Raw genomic sequence first — 17,655 nt, forward strand, 5'->3', positions numbered from 1 at the left:
TCTTTCTGGCACAACTTTTTTATGTTTTTATTTTTAATATTGATTAATGAATATCCCCCGCGCCCCCTAGCCCCAATAAGAGCTGAATAGTACATGCAAACCCACACTTTGACTTAACACTTTCACACTAGATTTAAAAGAATAACCTAAGTCTTCAACCCACGATTTAAAACCTTAACCCAGGTGAATTAAGAAGATTAGACATTTAATAAAGTAAATGTAATGACATGGGGAGGGAAGGGGGGGAGTAAAATCACCACCTTTCCAATTGACTACTGTGACCTTGAAGATAAATTACCATATAATAGCAGTGTTAATAATCGATTTTAAATGCTGCATGAAATTTGCGCAAATAAGTCACTCCAGCAATAAAAAAAAGTGTAACTCACAAACAAAGCGATTCAGGATTTCATATTCTTGTTTTTTTTTTTTGGAATTTTCACTATTTGTGAACAGGCAGTGTGTTTGACATCTTCCGCCATGAGGACCCGGTGTGGGGTCCTTCACCAGCGAGTGCTGTTTGTTCAGCGTGTTGTGGGACAGTAGCACCAGTTACTGGGTTGACAGCTGCTTCCCAGTGTCTTCACTGTCACCATGTCCCGCTTCCTCACTTTGTCCCGATTCGGTATCACGTCTTTGTCCGCAAGGACCACTCGGAGGGTTCCGCCATGCGCACGAGGATATACCGCTTGTGTCTCGCGCTCCTTGACACAGGGTAATTGTGTGCTAACCTTACCGCGCTAACAGCCACAGCCTCGCATGTAATTTCCGTACCTTTACATAATTGACACGGAGATTGCGAAGAGGTCAATTTACTTCTAATTGTTAGCCTCTTTGACTCTTCTCGTAGAGTTTACAACTTCCATTTCGTGCGGTGCTGCGTGACGTAAAATAATGGTTACGTCATGCGCCGTCGTCCATCACTTATGCTGTAGCAAAGTCATACTGACAGTATGTGTATAGATGCGCAATACTTCTAGTTGGCTGACGCGAAATTATCAGAAAATACTGTTTCCTCCCAAATAATTCTTTTCCCATCTTAGATATTGCTTTATGTCTCGATATAAATAAAGTGTGAAACAGTATTTCTCATAGAGATGGGCTTAGGAATCATTGAGTCTTTTGAGGCATTTGCCATGTTGATTTGTAAAAAGAGTCAAAGCCTGAAAAACTAGACCACGCCAGTGGTGGTCAGCTAGAGTCTTAGCAGCTACATTAATCCTCAGTAATTCTCCGCCATTGATTTGTATTCCAACACAAATGGTGCAGCAACACTTGTAGACATAAAACAGAACAATACTCAGTCAAAATGTTGCTGCACTATTTGTGTTCACCACCACATTGATGTAATTCGTTCATACATCCATTTTATAATTGTGTGTTAGTAGTAAGATAGCGGACATTTAAAGTTGTTTTAAATACATAAGGTGTAAGTCTCTTTTTCTAGTTACTGTGTAAATGGACATCTTGTGGTTGCTAGACACACAGGTTGAACGCCAGCAGAGTTGGAGCAGCCGGCCCGGCTTGTGGCGTCCTCAGCAGGCGTTCCCTTGGCTCAAGCAGCAGTCTTTCTACAGCACACAGGAGGCTGAGAAGGAGCCCGAGGAGGAGCCCTTGCACACCATCATCAGCGATTCAGAGACTGTGCAAGGTGCTGGAGCTTGCACAAAGTATATACATTGTTTGGGTCTAATAAAGGATTTTTTTTTTTTAATGTTCTTGCTTCTGATCTATCCAGGCGCCTTCTCCAAACATGAATTTCAGGCCGAGACTAAGAAGCTTCTGGACATTGTCGCCAGGTCTCTGTATTCAGAGAAGGAGGTAAGATAAGTTTGTAACATGACCTCGAATAGCCCTGTCCGCGATATTGAGCCATATATACAAGCCCCCCCCCCCCCAAAAAAAAAATTACCTCACATGCTGTAAAACACTTTACACATCTAAAAATGCTAACATCTAATGTGAAATACCATAAATAGCCAGTTATCGTGATGGGAAAATAAAGCTGAATTTGTTTCATTAATGAGTGGTGTTTTTTGACTCATCGCAATCTCTCTTTTCAACATTGGGCTGAAAGTACACTTGACTTGCAATTTCTTAAATCCCTTTATTTAAGTCAACAGTGCCATTTAGAGAAGTCAAAAAAATACAACTGGTTCATGAAGCAAATTTGAAGCTTCATTTTCACATCACTAGCTAATTATCAACCCACCCATACAGAATGTCCATCTTTCGTCTCTTTTCTCCCTTGTAGGTGTTCATCAGGGAGCTCATCTCCAACGGCAGTGACGCTCTGGAGAAACTGCGCCACAAACTTATCACCGCAGGGGGCCAGACGGCTCCCATGGAGATCCACCTGCAGACGGACGCTGCCAAGGGCACCTTCACCATACAGGTGTGAGCACAATGTAGTTCAGGCAACTTTGTTACACTAACATATGAGACATGCAAGAAATAATATGGTAATGAAAGGCCTAAATGTTGCATAAATATTGCTTAGTTGTCACAATTGTATTTGCTTTTTCTGGCACAATATCAGATACTTTACACCTACATGAGAGAATGCTCAGTTTATACATTTAACAGTTAATGTTTTGTGGTACCAAAGCCCCTGGCTTTTGGGGGGCCTTAACCTGTACAAAATGTCACAAATCTTTGCAAACATGTCTATCCCGGTAAAAATATTTGAAATTTCAAGCTCACCAACCATCCCGTCCTGACAGGGGATAAAAAAATGTCATTCAGTCCCCCCATATCCATGGATAGTTATAAAAATGCCTCACAATTAATTGGGGACACCACAGTATCATACCAGTGTTATAGATTGTGTAGGTCACTGGTGTCAAACTCAAGGCCCGGGGGCTAGATCTGGCTCGCCACATCATTTTATGTGGCCCGCGAAAGCAAATCAAAGATGTCAACTTTCATGATGCTTGCGAAAATCTCAACCAAAATCTCAAATTCTCATTTGTAATAAATAAGAGTGACACCATTAGCATTTTCTTGTTACCAAACCCCTCATTACAGTAACTTAAACAATAGGTGAATAAACCGTTATTCATGACTTCTTTGTCTGGTTTCAGTCATAACGGCCCTCCAAGGGAAACTGTAACTAAAATCTGGCCTTCAATTTCAACAGGACACGGGAGTGGGGATGAACCAAGAGGAGCTGGTTGCAAACCTGGGTACCATCGCCCGCTCAGGTTCCAAGGTAGCTGCACTTACTCATTTTGTATACCTTGTACATGTATTAAGAGAGGTGCACACATACCGATTTTTCTCATCTTAACCTTTTTTTTTTTTTTACATTAGATGCCACATTTAACAAAAAATAATTGGAAAAGTGTTCTTGCTACTCTTATGTTGTGTGGTTTAGTTGAGATGATCAACACAGTGCTCCACACACATGAAAATCCAGAGAAGTATGACTAACTGCACGATAATCACTCGGGATAATGTTTTAGAGACTTGTGAGATTCTGTCCTTTGCTGACTTAGATTAAAAGAGCGGAAAAATGTTCAGATTTGCCTTACTTATCTGTATGTGCTCAACAAACGTCCTCCCTGATCTCCGTAGGCCTTCTTGGATGCGCTTCAGAACCGGACGGAAGCCAGCAGCACAATAATCGGGCAGTTTGGCGTCGGCTTCTACTCGGCCTTCATGGTGGCCGACCGCGTGGACGTCTACTCGCGGGCCGCCGAGTCCGGCTCACCCGGGTTCAAGTGGTCCTCCGACGGGTGAGCGGGGAGAGAGAGAGAGAGAGATTTAAAAAAAAAAATTTTTTTTTGAAGGCGTGACCAACTAATGCAAATTGAGTTTGTCTACTCCCTCTTGCTAGATGGATTTGTTTTCATTTTTAACAGATCTGTCCAAAACGTAGAATTTTTGTTCACTTCTTATCGATGTTAGAGGCATTTTTCTGACCAAACAACAAATTTTCATTGCGGGTCACATGGGCCTTTTGGGCCTTTTTCATTGCGGGCCTTACTGGGCTAAAATCACCTCATCATATTATAACCTGTATACCGTAAATTCCTGTGCGTAATTACCCCCCCCCCCAAAAAACAAAACATCTCAGATTGTTGGGTTTATACATCAGTGTTAATATGACGCAAAATATTTTCACCTTGTTTAGACGTTTACCAGTGCCTACACAGTACCTACCAGGGTTTTTTCTGATTCGAATTGAGGCAGAGGTGGTACCATCCTGACCATGCGCCACGACATGCATGTATTCTCTAAATTCAACGGGCTCACTCTCTTTTACAGGAAACGTACTTTAAGTTAAGAGTCCCATTAAGGATATGACTATTATCATCTTAAAGCATCTATTTATTCAAACTTGCATCAAAGAATGATGGGCTCATGCTTGTGTGATGGGGCCACTTTGGTTTGAGACACTCAGATTATTTTGAAGCAGCCTTCAAGCGCACTGGGGTCCATATCCACCTGTGTTGCAATAGTGCGCAATGCATGCCTTCCTCAGTATGCTTAAGCCAGGTAAATTGATGGAGCCACTACCTATCAAAGCCACTGGCGAGTGTGTTTTTGAGAACATATGAAAAAAGGAATCAAAAATAATGTTTCAATCACATACACTTGATTTTGCGTTGTTATGCTCCTAATTGGAAATTGATTTACATAGCATCGCATGGTCGCTTTTTTAAAAAAGTGGCCTATTTTCCTTGTCGGAGGGGGATTTTTTCTTTTTTTAACGCTGATTTTTGGGGGGCTGGGAGGACGTATTAGACACGGGTGCATATTACATTGAGGATTTTACGGTACATGCACTTCAGTGTCGTTGAAAATGTTTTTAATGACAAGGTCCCTAGAGAAAGTCCATTACCACCAATGTGACATTTGTTTTGCTGACATTGCACTTTAGCTCGGGCGCCTTTGAGATCGCCGAAGCCAGCGGCGTCCAGCAGGGAACAAAGATTGTGTTGCACCTCAAAGACGACTGCAAGGAGTTTGCCTCCGAGGACAGAGTCAAAGGTACGTTCCTCCCTCCGATATTCATCCCTACCTCCGTCCATTTCGCTCGGACAAAATCAGAAGCTTTTGTGTCTCCTTCCAGACGTTGTGACCAAGTACAGCAACTTTGTCAGCTTCCCCATTTTCCTCAACGGTCGCCGGCTCAATACTCTGCAGGTGGGTAGTTAGCTAGCATACTACATCTTTGTTTCTTGAGGATATGGTAAACTTTATACAAATGGTACCATTTGAATGATTCTGGGCTGAATTGATTGATTTCCCGTACATTGCCTTATTGTTATAATTCTGTGATTTAACTAAGTGTTGGGAAACTTACATACAAACAATAATACATTCTATATAATTAGTTCCTGGTCTTATTAATAGGGCATCTGGGGATTTAATTTTCCAAAATTAAGGCTTTAATTTCACTGTTCAAAATCAAATTTTAATATGCAGTGGTGTCATCTGTCCCGAAACATATTTTTGATGCTAATTGGAAAACAATCATCAGGTTTTTGAGTTTTTTTTGTGTTGTTTTTTTTTTAGATTTCAAAGCTTATGCATGACAGATTTGACCATACATTGTCATTTAAAGCTGTGACGTTTCCAAAAAAAATGACATCTTATGCTGGCTAACCCCTCATTCCTAAATATTGGCAAATACAGTCAAACCTCAGTTTCCGAATGTCTTTGTTATCGACCAGATCGGATTTCGACCAGAAAATTTGAGATTTTTACACCTCGGATTATGACCGAAAACTGGTTTTTGACCAAACTGAGCAAACCCGAATTCGACACCCGACTACTCTCGGCTTCCATACATGAGGAAGTGACGCTTATTTCTGCATAGTGTATTAGCCCTGAATCATGGGCTAATAAAATAGTTTCGGATTTCGAACAAATCGCTTCTGGAACGGATTACGGTCGAAAACTGGGGTATGACTGTATATCGGCATATTCAACATGGCTGACTCTTCCCTCCCATTAGATTTTTTATTTTTTTTTGCGGGGACTTTAATTTACATCATTTAACAATCGATTAATAAAAGCAGAATAATCACATGACTGTACAAAACATAACTCTATGTAACAACTGTATTTATATAGAGCACTTCCAAAAAACCTTTGACGGCTCACATTTTCAGTTTCGGGGAATGTTTGGATGAAAACAGGTTGTAATGTGATTCTAATTTGTGACTGCAAGATCTTTATTTTGATGGGAAATGGGTGAATAAGATCTCAATTTGACTTCCGTGGGATCAAAACATTAATACCATTGACTTGTGTTCAGGCGTTGTGGATGATGGAGCCCAAAGAGATCAGCGACTGGCAGCACGAGGAGTTCTACCGCTTTGTGGCGCAGGCCTATGACAAGCCGCGCTACACGCTGCACTACCGCGCCGACGCCCCACTCAACATCCGCAGCATTTTCTACGTCCCTGAAACGGTGATGGAGGGTTTTCACTTCTGAGGCGAACGACTTCGTTGGCCAACTTTCTTGAACCTGTATCTTCCTGCGAGCAGAAGCCGTCCATGTTTGACGTGAGCAGGGAGATGGGCTCCAGCGTGGCGCTCTACAGCAGGAAGGTTCTCATCCAGACCAAAGCCGCCGACATCCTGCCCAAGTGGCTGCGCTTCCTCCGAGGTTCGTCACCTCTACCCGGAGCTTGTGGCGCCTCCGATCTGAAGCGTGAATCTCATCCTTGTTTGACCTTCACGTCGTGTCCGTGCATTAGGTGTGGTGGACAGCGAAGACATCCCGCTCAATCTGAGCAGAGAGCTGCTGCAGGAGAGCGCCCTCATCAGGTACGACCTCATTGAAGAGCTGATCGAACGAGTCACCGCGGACATGGGCAAAGAAAATGGAATTTTCTAATCACTTAAGCTCAGCCAAATTTTGCCTTTTATTTAGATTTGATCCCGTTTGTATTGTCATTGCGTTGGGCAAGATTCGTACAGTATGTCTGCATTTTATTTCATTCAAATTGAAATTCGGAGAAATTGTCCATTTTTTATTTGAACAAGGTCTCTAAATAATTATTTGATTCTCAAAACAATGATCGATTAATTTGAAAATCAATTATTTGTCAATTTATCATTGCACCCTTGCATGACATTTTCATAGATGTATTTTTGTAAAGAGGACACTTGTCAAGCGAAAAATCTTTTATTGGACAACCTCTTAATTTCATGGAAGAATAAAAATCACTGTGGGACATAAAAATTACTCCTCTTCAATTGTACTTTCTAAAAATCTACTGTTAGTCAGTATTGTGCTAAAACACAGGTGTCAAACTCAAGGCCCGGGGGCCAGATCTGGCTCACTTGCATCATTTTATGTGGCCTGCGAAAGAAAATCAAGCATGTCAACTTCCATGATTGATGAAAATCTAATCTTAAAATTTCAAATTCTCCAATGTAAAAAAAAATAACATGTAAGCATTTTCTTCTGACCAAAGTCCTCATCACAGTCACTTCAACAATCGTTGAAGAAATGATTTTTCTTGACTTCTTCATGTGGTTTGAAGGTCAAAATGGCTCTCCAAGAGAAACGGTGACTCCAATGTGTCCCATGACAAAAATGAATTTGACACCCCTGTGCTAAAATGTAGTTTCCCCAACTATATCGTCATTGTATACTGAGTCAATTATTAAATTGCCGAATTTTTCCAACTTCCAAATTCCTACACTTTTGCCACCCCATTTGTGCTAATGCGCGCTCTCCTGCCACTTGCCTTAATCTTGCGCCCTTCCAGGAAGCTCCGTGACGTCCTGCAACAGAGGGTGATCCGCTTCCTGCTGGACCAGAGCAGGAAGGAGCCGGAGAAGTACAACAAATTCTTCGAGGACTACGGCCTCTTCATGCGCGAGGGCATCGTCACCACCCATGAGCAGGACGTCAAGGTGCCTCTGACTTCGTCACCCGCTCACATGACCAAGCGTGTCCTCCTGGCGCTAATTCCGGCTGCCGCATTTGCGCAGGAGGATATCGCCAAGCTGCTCCGCTACGAGTCGTCGGCGCTGCCGGCGGGCCAGCACACCAATCTAACCGAGTACGCCTCCCGCATGAAGGCGGGAACCCGCAACATCTACTACCTGTGCGCACCCAACCGCCATCTCGCGGAGCACTCGCCCTACTTTGAGGCAATGAAGCAGAAAGACATGGAGGTGAGTTGCGACTATCGTATTTTCACGACCATTCGGCGCACCGTATTGTTGGGCGCAGTCTCAGTAACGGGTGCTATTTCTGTATTTGACACATACACAAAACGCACTGTATTATTGGGCACAGCCAGGCATGGTAAAACATAGGCCAGCTTAAACATACGGCATGCATGCACGCACGCTAAAAACACATTAGCTTGAAGCATACGGTAGCATGAATGCACGCTAAAACATACCAGGTATGTTAGTTTAAAGCATACGGTAGCAGCTAAGACATACGGACACAGGCTAAAAACAAGTTTTTAAAAAGGCAACGGAAGCAAAACTGAATTCGGTTGTACTTTATTTTGCCATTTTACAATGTACTCACGCGACTGGTACCTGCTAGGGCCGTGCCTTTAGCGTCCTCTTAGACGCCCACCCTTCACTCATTGGCGGACCTCCGCATGTCTGTCGTCACTCACGTACGCCTTTTCTCTGTATAAATGGCGTGTCGGCCAGAAGTGCTCTCAATCAGGCTTTGGAACTCGGCGCATACACTAGACGCTCCGCATTATAAGGCGTCCTGTCCATTTTGGAGAAAATTTAAGACTTTTAATGGCGCCTTATAGTCGTGAAAATACGGTACTTATTCTATCACCAGATAGTAGAGGCGCAATGTTCGGATACCTTGATGAGGGCTGTCTGAATCGAAAATTGTTTTGTCTATACAGTCAAAGCTCGGTTTTCGAACGTCTCAGTTCTCGACCAATTCGGTTTTTGACCAAAAATTTCGAGTTTTTCCATGCCTCGGATGACGAACAACAAACTGAGCGCACTTGAATGCACCATTTGACTCCTCTCGCCTTCCTCGTGTTGCTTTCCATTGTGAGCAGACGTGTTCACAGTAAACTTTTTTTTTTTTTTTTTTTTAAAGAGCGTGGTTCCGGTTTTCGAACAATTTCGGTTTTCGAACAGCCTTCTGGAACAGATTATGGACGAAAACCGAGGTTTGACTGCGTGTGTGTGTGTATGCTAATATGATGACACAATGACACCCCAAATTGTTTTTCTTGAAAAAAAAAGTGTCACTAATAAAAGAGGTAAAAACTCAATGTGTTAACAAAGCACGCAGAGCTTGCTTTTACCTTCTGTGGAAGGTCTTCCAAATTTGTAATTACTTTGTGCTTATCCATCCCAGGTGCTGTTCTGCTACGAGCAGTTCGACGAGCTGACCTTGCTTCACCTGAGGGAGTTTGACAAGAAGAAGCTAATCTCGGTGGAGACGGACATTGTGGTGGACCACTACAAGGAGGAGAAGTTTGAGGACAGCAAACCGGGTGCGCTGCGCTTCATTATTGAATTTATCTTGCTTTTGATCGGGTGCCCGCCGCAACCCTGATTCTCTGAGATCCTTTTCTTTTGGCCAGCATCGGAGCGCCTGACTCGGGAGCAGGCCGACGACCTGACGGCGTGGATGAAGAATGCCCTGGGCCCTCGGGTCACGAACGTCAAGGTAAAAGCAAAATAAATGAATAAATAAAAAGGGCTGATGTCATTTACGGGGAAGCGAACTCTTTCAAACAAATGTTATGTTCAGCTTACTCCTCGCCTGGACACGCACCCCGCCATGATCACGGTACTGGAAATGGGCGCCGCACGCCATTTCCTGCGTACGCAGCAGCTGGCTCGCAGTGCCGAGGAGAGAGCCCAGATACTGCAGCCCACTCTGGAGATCAACACAGGGTGAGAGTGCGGAACTTCACACCAAAACGTTTTGTATTATCAAAATGACTGCTGTGAAAAATGCCCTAATTTTGAGCTCAGGCCAAAATTCTTGTCTAACATTGAAACTGTTACTTTGGCGCCATCTAGTGGCATCCGAGTGCCAAGCGCTTATGGTGAATTGAGCAGAGGAGCTTCAATTTGTCCTTTTGGATGGTTGTGAACTGCTTCAGGAGGATGTCCGCAACACTGAGATGTGTTTTGTTTTTTGTAGCATTGATGGTTTCTTTAATTGTGGCATGATAGTGGTGATATAAAGACATAGCTTCGTCAACGTAGATCCCCCCCACTCAAGACAGAGGAACAAAATCCACAGCCTGCCATTGGTTAACTGTGATGTCTTTCTACGGTGTAGACATGATCTGATCAAGAAGTTACACGCGCTTAAGGACTCCAACAATGAACTGGCCGCACTGCTACTTGAACAGGTAATGAGCCTTCAACATTATTAAACATTGAGCACAAAGACGCCACACCTAGTGAGAAGCTCTGCTTATCAGGCATAGAAGAGCTTCGAAATTTAATTTGGGGGGAGTCAACTTAAGATCTCAAAGAAAAGTAGAACAACTCAAAATTGTATACAAATTGCAAAGAAAATCTGGTCTCAGATACACCTGCAAAGGGATTTTGACACAGTCTGACCTCTTTTCAAGATGATAAAACCTTTATTAGTCTCGCAATGGAGAAATTCCCGATTCACAGCAGCAAAGTTATGAAAGGAAGAAGTAGAACAACAAAATATAGGAGCTGCTGGAAAGGCAGCCACTCACGCGGCGCCATTTTGAAGTCAAAATAACAAAAATAACACGACACAACACATAGGACACAGACAGTCGTGCAATCTTCACCACTTTTCTGCATACACTTTGTCTGAAGCAGTTATAGATGAAAGAGGAGAGGATCAAAGTGTCCTTTCACCAGTGGATCAGAGACGTCATGCTGAAAATGTGCACACGTCTGCTACAAGCTAAGTTTTGAAAGCAAACACGAAGCTGTAGCGTCCATTGACGAAAAAGAGATGTACCCCATTCATGTTTTCACCCCTATAACGTTCACATTTCAAAGCGTTTTCAAGTAGTTCATTTTCCTTTTGCCAATTTAGCTTACAACAAACACCATTATAACATCAACTTCATTATAACAACCAGATTTCTTTCCCACAAAAAAATTAAAAATGCCTTCGGTACGCCGAACCGCCGGAAGCTAACTGCCGCCGCGACTTTGCTTTTGAACTAAATATACATTTGCTGGCTGAAAGTTTTCTTCAGACTGTATACACATATTTGTAATTGACATGTTTATACTGTATTATATGTTCATGGTTTTACATCTATAAATGTTCATACTGTATTTTATACATTGTAGTTGGCGGCCATTTTATTGGAAATGGTTCCAACTAACTACCGTTATAACGTTCAGATTCGTTATGCCCCTCGAGGTTCGACTGTATGACATTTCAAGGTGGCCCAAATGTTGAACAATTCTGAATGTGGCCCTCAAATCCAAAGCAAACAATGCTGGATTGGTCGGAAAGTTTTCAAGAAAATGTCATGGAATATGCGGAGTTTAAGAATCTATTATAATAATTCTGCATTGAACCAAACATTTCAGAGATTACAGGTTCCAAAAGTTTAAGAACTCTGAATTTGACCTGAAATGTGAAACCGACGCCGCACTTGACCACTTTCACTTGACTTTTGTTCAGATTTACGACAACGCCATGATCACGGCGGGCTTGAACGACGATCCCCGGCCAATGATTTCCCGCCTCAACGACCTGCTGACAAAAGCATTGGAGAAGCACTGAGATTAAAAGACAAGTACTATTTTTTTGCAGATTTTTTTGGCTCTGAAATGCAAATGGGAGATTCGAGCTTTTCCATCAGCACTTTTTTGTTTTTGTTAGTTTGTTTTTTAACTCAGAGTTAACCTCCCATTGCATTGTTGAGGATGGCAAACCGAAGAAGGAACACAAAATAAGATGGCAGCTTCTTGGAAAACACAGTCACATTTTCACACAAAAAAGTAACATTACACGCATGTCATATACAAGAGACATCCTCCCGTTTTCACATCTGAAGACGCCAAATCAAAATGGCCGCAGTTCAAGTGGAGGGGAAAGCGAGCGCCTGTACTTTGAGCTCCGGCATCCGGGCTGCCGTTTTGTGTCCGTTTGCGAGCCTCTCCAAAATGGGCATTTTCTGCGTTTCGGGCCTGCCGTCTCCAGACCCGTCTTGTCCAGATCCAGAAACTTCCCCACCCGGGTGACGTCAGGAAAGTTTGTCTATGTTGGCAAGGAAGCGCTGCGCCCACCACTCGTCCAGATCGATGGGCACAAAGTCTGAGGAGAAGACAGGAACAATCACTATTGTGAATATGGAGTTAAAAAGAAAAGAAAATGTCATAAAAATATCAAGTCTTCGTCAATTATAATTTGTGTATGTAAAATGATTGAGTAGTTTTACCATTCCCAAGATATACTGTACCTTCACCGTCATTCTGTCCGGTGCCACCTAGACATGAGCAATTGATCATACTGACCGTCCATGTGAGGGCTTGGAGTGTCGTCTTTGTAGTGGACCGCCGTAGCGTTTCCCTCCTCTCCTGTCCCCCGGACGTCGCCTTGCTCCTGTTGGATTGCCTCCTGCCAGGCTGCATGTAGGATTGCATCACAAAACTCATCAATGATGATAAACAGCGACAGAGTTCTCATTCTGTCCTCTGAACGGGTTGTAACCATGAAGTCAATTCCTTGTGCGTTTCTTGCATACCTTGGCCAATAAATCTGATTCTGATCTAAAGTCAAGACTTTGATGTCGCTAAATTAGGACTAGCAGTATTCCTAAACACTACCAAAACAATGAAAGTCAACCACTTGTTGCATAAACGCAGTCAGTTTGTCCCCGTATGATCCCAGAAAATTGCGGAAGAATGTCACCAATAAATCAGTTGACACATACGTTGTACAACAAAACACATTTTTTCGTACCTCATATTGAAGGTCTTGATAGGGCTTGGTCAATATGCCCTCATTAGGTAGGGTGATAACCAAAATGTGATTTTTGTTTTGTTTTGTTTTTCAACGTCACTCGCCAATGTCAAAAATCAATGTGCAACCAACCAGAAATTGAGTGGTATCTCATATCGACGGTCTTGTTGAGGACATTGTCGATGGGCAAGAATAATGACCGCAAGACAATTTTGGGATCTAAAATTTGCCTCACAAAGAACGTCAGAAATCAATGTGCAACCAACAACATGCATCATTGGGCAACAGAAATCAAAACGTGGGACAACCACTCACTTACATTGTCAACAATTATCAGGGAAATCGGCCGGCAAGTTATGAGCGTTGATTGTATAGTAAGGTGTTTTAGCCGAAACAAACGACCATGTATAGTAAGCCGTTTTGAGACGAAAAAAACGACCATGTATAGAAAGGCATTTTTAGCCGAAAAAAAATGACCATGTAGTAAGGTGTTTTTAGCCGAAAAAAATGACCATGTATATAGCAAGGCTTTTTTTGACGAAAAAAACGACCATGTATAGTAAGGCGTTTTTTGACGAAAAAAAGACCATGTATATAGCAAGGCTTTTTTTGACGAAAAAAACGACCATGTAGTAAGGCGTTTTTACCCAAAAAAAACGACCATGTATTGTAAGGCGTTTTTAGACCAAAAAAACGACCATGTATAGAAAGGCATTTTTAGCCGGAAAAAAATTACCATGTAGTAAGGCGTTTTTACCCGAAAAAAACGACCATGTATTGTAAGGCGTTTTTAGACCAAAAAAACGACCATGTATTGTAAGGCGTTTTTAGACCAAAAAAACGACCATGTATAGTAAGGCGTTTTTAGACCAAAAAAAACGACCATGTATCGTAAGGCGTTTTTAGCCGAAAAAAACGACCATGTATAGTAAGGCGTTTTTTGACGAAAAAAAGACCATGTATAGTAAGGCGTTTTTGACGAAACAAACGACCATGTAGAGTAAGGCTTTTTTTGCCGAAAAAAACGACCATGTATAGTAAGGCTTTTTTCGCCGAAAAAAAACGACCATGTATAGTAAGGCGTTTTTCGCCGGAAAAAAAAACGACCATGTGTAGTAAGGCGTTTTTTGACGAGAAAAACGACCATGTATAGTAAGGCGTTTTTAGCCGAAAAAAACGACCATGTATAGTAAGGCTTTTTTTGACGAAAAAAACGACCATGTATATAAAGGCGTTTTTAGCCGAAAAAAACGACCATGTATCGTAAGGCGTTTTTAGCCGAAAAAAACGACCATGTATAGTAAGGCGTTTTTAGCCGAAAAAAACGGCCATGTATAAGGCGTTTTTTGACGAAAAAAAGACCATGTATAGTAAGGCGTTTTTGACGAAACAAACGAGCATGTAGCGTAAGACTTTTTTTGACGAAAAAAACGACCATGTATAGTAAGGCGTTTTTTGACGAAAAAAACGACCATGTATAGTAAGGCGTTTTTTGACGAAAAAAAGACCATGTATAGTAAGGCGTTTTTGACGAAACAAACGACCATGTATAGTAAGGCTTTTTTAGCCGGAAAAAGCGACCATGTATAGTAAGGCTTTTTTTGACGAAAAAAAAACGACCATGTATAGTAAGGCTTTTTTGACGAAAAAAAAACGACCATGTATCGTAAGGCTTTTTTAGCCGAAAAAAACGACCATGTATCGTAAGGCGTTTTTTGCCGAAAAAAACGACCATGTATAGGAAGGCGTTTTTAGCCGAAAAAAACGACCATGTATAGTAAGGCGTTTTTAGCCGAAAAAAATGACCATGTATATAGCAAGGCTTTTTTTGACGAAAAAAACGACCATGTATAGTAAGCCGTTTTTAGCCGAAAAAAACGACCATGTATAGTAAGGCGTTTTTAGCCGAAAAAAACGACCATGTATAGTAAGGCGTTTTTAGACAAAAAAAAAAACGACCATGTATAGGAAGGCTTTTTTTGACGAAAAAAACGACCATGTAGAGTAAGGCCTTTTTTAGCCGAAAAAAACGACCATGTATAGTAAGGCGTTTTTAGACAAAAAAAAGCCTTACAACACATGGTCGTTTTTTTTCGTCAAAAAAAGCCTTACTATACATGGTCGTTTTTTTCGTCAAAAAAAGCCTTACTATACATGGTCGGTTTTTTCGGCTAAAAAAGCCTTACGATACATGGTCGTTTTTTTTTTCGTCTAAAAACGCCTCACTATACATGGTCGTTTTTTTCGGCTAAAAACGCCTATACATGGTCGTTTTTTTCGGCTAAAAAAGCCTTACTATACATGGTCGGGGGGTTTTTTCGTCAAAAAATGTCTTACTATACACGGTCGTTTTTTTCATCTAAAAACGCCTTACTATACATGGTCGTTTTTTTCGTCAAAAAAAGCCTTACTATACATGGTCTTTTTTTTCGTCAAAAAAAGCCTTACTATACATGGTCTTTTTATTCGTCAAAAAAGGCCTTACTATACATGGTCGTTTTTTTCGTCTAAAAACGCCTTACTATACATGGTCGTTTTTTTCGGCTAAAAAAGCCTTACTATACATGGTCGTTTTTTTTTTCGTCTAAAAACGCCTTACTATACATGGTCGTTTTTTTCGGCTAAAAACGCCTTACTATAGATGGTCGTTTTTTTCGTCAAAAAACGCCTTACTATACATGGTCGTTTTTTTCGGCTAAAAACGGCTTACTATACATGATCGGTTTTTTTTCGGCTAAAAACGCCTTACTATACATGGTCGGGGGGTTTTTTCGTCAAAAAATGCCTTCCTGTACATGGTCGTTTTTTTGTCTAAAAACGCCTTACTGTACATGGTCGTTTTTTTCGGCTCAAAACGCCTTACTATACATGGTCGTTTTTTTCGTCAAAAAATGCCTTACTATATATGGTCATTTATTTCGGCTAAAAACGCCTTACTATACATGGTCGTTTTTTTCTTCAAAAACGCCTTACTATACATGGTCGGTTTTTTTCGGCTAAAAACGCCTTACTATACATGGCACAAAACAAAAGTGCCGGCTATCAGAGTGGGAGCAGCTGTGAGGGTGTCGCCCTGGAGTGAGGCGAGGTTGTACTGATACAAAATACACACTACTTGCGTGTAGCTGTTGTCACAAGGTCCGACTGGAAAGACGAGAAAGTGTGTGTGCGTGTTGCCTTCCTTACCATCGTACACAAACTTCACGTTGTCCTCGTGGGCCGCTGCTGATGACTCCCCCTCCTGCTGGGGGTCCGGGGGCAGGCCCGGGCAGGGCAGGTGGTACTTTTTGCCGTTGGGGCGGTTAAAAACAATCTTAGGTGCGGGGAGACTGAAGGCGAGAATGAAAGAGGCATGTCTCCTTTTGGTTGGGGGGGGGGGGGGGGGGGGGGGGAGTCAAAGCAACCTGGTTGACAACAGCTGAATGGAGTACCATGTGTCACCTTTGCCTTTGTAACAAGGTCACACACAATACAGGCAAGGTGTCAAAGGCTGTGCAGTGCGCGCGCGCACACACACGTACAGCGCTGGATAAAATTTGGAGACAAAAAAAACCCCACTGGACATGAATAGTATTCTGATTGTGACCATTTTTGATTTTCTGCCAATAAATTATATTGCTAACGCTGTGTTTAGGAGTTATGTCGTCAATAAGATGAAACAAAAATGTCCATTTTACTCAAGTATATCTGGACCACCAAAATCGTAGAAATTGATCATTATTTCAGTACTAGGCGATTAATTTTTGCCAGTGCCGTATGTGTGTGTGTGAGATGCGTGAATAAGCTGCCACACGTTTGTCCTTAGCTAACACCACTTGTTAGTGACTCATTAATAGCCTCAAAAACACAGTAAAAACATTGTGGTGGTTTTTGTTTCTTCCCTAAAGTCCTTTAACGCAACACTCACTCGGGGAAACTCCAGGTCATCTGCTTGTGCTTGAAGTCGTTTGTTTTGTTGTCGAGCGGCTGCGTGGGTCCTAAAAGACCACAAACTATGAATATTTCTTTTTTTAATGCGGTGACGGTTTTTTGTGCTTACCTGTACGCCGCTGGGTCACTAGTTTACTTGGACCTCTGGTGATGGTGTACATCATGCAAAAAGTCACACTTGGCTACTTGCTCCAGGCTGAGAACACTCAAGACTCACACTTTTGTTGGATAACCTCCGTGGGGTGACAAAGTTGTGTGAAAAACAAAACGAAGAAGAATGCCACCACTTCTGAGTCGAAAACGTGTCCCGAAAAGAGCCACAATGTCATGCATGCTGCATTCGTAACAGTTAGTGGACCGAGCCGTCAAACACACCACTGGCCCACGTGCTTCTCACGCCCCCTGGCGCCTCTTAAAGAGACAGTGCCTCCGAAACGGGAAGCGACGTTAAAACGCCATCGTAAAAAGTCGAATGCCGCAGGAGTTGTGCTTAATTTTCGTAGCTTTATCATTTATTCAATTTAGTTGCTGTAATTTATCAAAAATTTTAAGTCAGGGAACGTGCAGAAAACCGTGTAACGTACCGATGAGGCACAAGATAGCAGCAGTGGCAACAGATCACAGTGATCACGGGTCACGACTCACACCACAGAAGAAGAAAAAGGAAGAAGCCGGCCATTTCCCAAGAATCTTTGCGCGTCCCTTTTGCGAAGTCAATTTTCAAACTTTAACGGCATGTACTAAAAACCTTCTTCATTGGCCCATTGGCCCTAATCCTTAAAGGATTAGGGGCCACCTTGTTTTTTTCTTCATAGGGCCAATGAAGAAAA

General features: G+C 42.2%; 2 protein-coding genes across 3 annotated transcripts; one reads left to right on the forward strand and one right to left on the reverse strand.

Moving 5' to 3' along the window:
* The first annotated feature begins 503 nt into the window (after positions 1 to 503).
* On the forward strand, positions 504 to 12,707 carry trap1 (TNF receptor-associated protein 1). Its single transcript, XM_086133081.1, has 18 exons — positions 504 to 715; positions 1,481 to 1,651; positions 1,739 to 1,821; positions 2,255 to 2,395; positions 3,140 to 3,211; positions 3,577 to 3,737; positions 4,886 to 4,995; positions 5,078 to 5,151; positions 6,269 to 6,424; positions 6,502 to 6,622; positions 6,714 to 6,783; positions 7,734 to 7,881; positions 7,960 to 8,145; positions 9,323 to 9,461; positions 9,552 to 9,637; positions 9,722 to 9,867; positions 10,262 to 10,334; positions 11,612 to 12,707. Exons 1-18 carry the CDS (start codon positions 595 to 597, stop codon positions 11,711 to 11,713), a joined length of 2,160 nt encoding a protein of 719 aa, XP_085989207.1. The 5' UTR covers positions 504 to 594; the 3' UTR covers positions 11,714 to 12,707.
* Positions 11,896 to 17,381, reverse strand: LOC147193217 (MAPK regulated corepressor interacting protein 2-like). Of its 2 annotated transcripts, none has more exons than XM_086133082.1 (5): positions 16,935 to 17,381; positions 16,803 to 16,872; positions 16,082 to 16,254; positions 12,448 to 12,558; positions 11,896 to 12,247 (listed from the first exon to the last, which is right to left on the reverse strand). In XM_086133082.1, exons 1-5 carry the CDS (start codon positions 16,987 to 16,989, stop codon positions 12,177 to 12,179), a joined length of 480 nt encoding a protein of 159 aa, XP_085989208.1. In that variant the 5' UTR covers positions 16,990 to 17,381; the 3' UTR covers positions 11,896 to 12,176. The 2 variants fall into 2 exon arrangements, with proteins under 2 accessions (XP_085989208.1, XP_085989209.1); XM_086133083.1 differs by having other exon boundaries at positions 16,082 to 16,224; positions 16,935 to 17,372.
* Between the last annotated feature and the right edge of the window lie 274 nt (positions 17,382 to 17,655).

Source organism: Hippocampus guttulatus, chromosome 16 (assembly GCF_054856545.1).
Source record: "Hippocampus guttulatus isolate MCC_2025c chromosome 16, RoL_Hgut_1.0, whole genome shotgun sequence".
Classification (NCBI taxonomy): Eukaryota; Metazoa; Chordata; class Actinopteri; order Syngnathiformes; family Syngnathidae; genus Hippocampus; species Hippocampus guttulatus.

Coding starts and splice junctions, on each gene's coding strand:
- trap1 (XM_086133081.1), top strand. CDS start 595: ATGTCCCGCTTCCTCACTTTGTCCCGATTCGGTATCACGTCTTTGTCC. Junction 3,212..3,576: donor TCGCCCGCTCAGGTTCCAAG/GTAGCTGCACTT, acceptor TGATCTCCGTAG/GCCTTCTTGGATGCGCTTCA. Junction 9,462..9,551: donor GTTTGAGGACAGCAAACCGG/GTGCGCTGCGCT, acceptor TCTTTTGGCCAG/CATCGGAGCGCCTGACTCGG.
- LOC147193217 (XM_086133082.1), bottom strand. CDS start 16,989: ATGATGTACACCATCACCAGAGGTCCAAGTAAACTAGTGACCCAGCGG. Junction 16,873..16,934: donor AGTGACCCAGCGGCGTACAG/GTAAGCACAAAA, acceptor GTGGTCTTTTAG/GACCCACGCAGCCGCTCGAC. Junction 16,255..16,802: donor ATGACCTGGAGTTTCCCCGA/GTGAGTGTTGCG, acceptor CCCAACCAAAAG/GAGACATGCCTCTTTCATTC.